The sequence below is a fragment of the Gastrolobium bilobum genome, unplaced genomic scaffold, assembly GCF_033153095.1.
Source record: "Gastrolobium bilobum isolate Gb01-03AN ecotype WA unplaced genomic scaffold, APGP_CSIRO_Gbil_v1 utg26868, whole genome shotgun sequence".
In the NCBI taxonomy this organism is placed as follows: Eukaryota; Viridiplantae; Streptophyta; class Magnoliopsida; order Fabales; family Fabaceae; genus Gastrolobium; species Gastrolobium bilobum.
Genome location: NW_026896439.1, coordinates 1,457 through 3,137, shown reverse-complemented (window position 1 = coordinate 3,137; position 1,681 = coordinate 1,457). Strand labels below are relative to the sequence as shown.

The 1,681-nt window shown below is 48.6% G+C and overlaps 1 protein-coding gene across 1 annotated transcript; it reads left to right on the top strand.

The window, feature by feature from the left end:
* LOC133299726 (uncharacterized) lies at nt 1-1,302 on the top strand. The gene has a single exon (XM_061499214.1). It carries the CDS (start codon nt 1-3, stop codon nt 1,300-1,302), a length of 1,302 nt encoding a protein of 433 aa, XP_061355198.1.
* Nucleotides 1,303-1,681: the final 379 nt, after the last annotated feature.

The window sequence follows — 1,681 nt, the reverse complement described above, 5'->3', positions numbered from 1 at the left end:
ATGTCGTGGGCGATCGAGCTGTCCGAGTATCAGATCACCTATGAGCCTAGAACTGCCATCAAAGCCCAAGCACTCACTGACTTCATTGCAGAAATGACGCAACTTTCCCCGCCCAAGAACCAAGCCATGGGAACGCCGTTATCAGAAGTGTGGAAACTATACGTAGATGGCTCGTCAAACGCCAAAGGCTCCGGTGCAGGGATGATAATAGAAAATCCAGATGGCGTGGCTATCGAACATTCTTTATCATTTGATTTCAACACCACTAATAACCAGGCGGAATATGAGGCCATGATAGCTGGTCTGATCCAAGCAAAGGAAATGGGGGCCCAACGCCTCAAAGTCTTTAGTGACTCCCAGCTGGTGACATTTCAGATCTCCGGCGAGTACCAAGCCAAAGGACCACTGATGTGCAAATACTTAGAAAAAGTCAGAGAGCTAATTGAAGGTTTTGAAAGTGTCAAGGTGGAATATATCCGACGTACTGAAAATACCCGGGCGGACATTTTGTCCAAGCTAGCAAGCACTAAAAGCCCGGGCAACAACCGTTCTATAGTCCAGCAGAGTATGCCAAACCCGTGCATAGTCATGAGTATCTCAGAGACAGCCCCTGGAGCCACTGAAGAAACCTGGATCACGCCCATTGCAAATTATTTAGCTGAAGGGGCCGTGCCTCCCGACCAGAAAGATGCTAGAAAGATAATTCGTAGAAGCGCCCACTTCTGCATAGTACAAGGGCGGTTGTACAAGCGTGGACTTTCAACCCCACTCCTGAAATGTTTGAATCCCACTGATGTTCCATACGTGTTAGAAGAAATCCATGAAGGAATCAACGGCCATCACATGGGCGGTCACTCACTAGCAAAGAAGGCGTTGAGAGTCGGATTTTATTGGCCAACCATGGAACGTGACGCCCATGAACACGTCAAAAAGTGCGAAAAATGTCAGAGGTTCGCCGACATACATAGAGCACCGCCAGAAGAGTTAACATCAATCACCTCACCATGGCCCTTCTACAAGTGGGGCATCGACATTCTGGGTCCTTTCCCTATGGCAGCTGGGCGGGTGCAATGGCTGATGGTCGCTATCGACTATTTTACCAAGTGGGTAGAAGCAGAACCCTTGGCGACTATAACCTCTCAAAAAGCAAGAAGGTTCTTCTGGAGAAGCATCATTTACCGTTTTGGCATTCCCGGGGAAGTTATCACGGATAACGGCACTCAATTCACCGATGCCAAGTTCCGCGAATTAATGAGCAGCCTGCACATACGACACCACTTTGCTGCCGTAGAACACCCATAATCCAACGGTTTGGTAGAATCAGCCAACAAAATGCTGGGAAAAGGAATTAAAAAGAAGCTCGAAGCACACAAAGGGGCATGGATTGACAATCTTGACAGCGTCCTATGGGGGTACAGAACGACCGCCCAGTCATCCACCAAAGAGACTCCGTTCAGTCTGACTTACGGCACTGAAGCCATGATCCCAGTGGAAATCGGTGAACCGTCCTGGCGGCGAGAGCACGTAACCGAGATCGACAACACCCAGAATTTGAAAGAAGCACTGGACCTGCTAGACGAACTCAGAAGGTCTGCCGCTGAGTCCGATCTCCATTCAAAAGAAAAATCAGCTACTCACTACAATAAGAAGGTCATCCCCCGGAGTTTTCAAGAAAAAGATT

What these genes read in the sequence shown, in the direction of transcription:
- LOC133299726 (XM_061499214.1), top strand. Translation starts at nt 1, where the DNA reads ATGTCGTGGGCGATCGAGCTGTCCGAGTATCAGATCACCTATGAGCCT.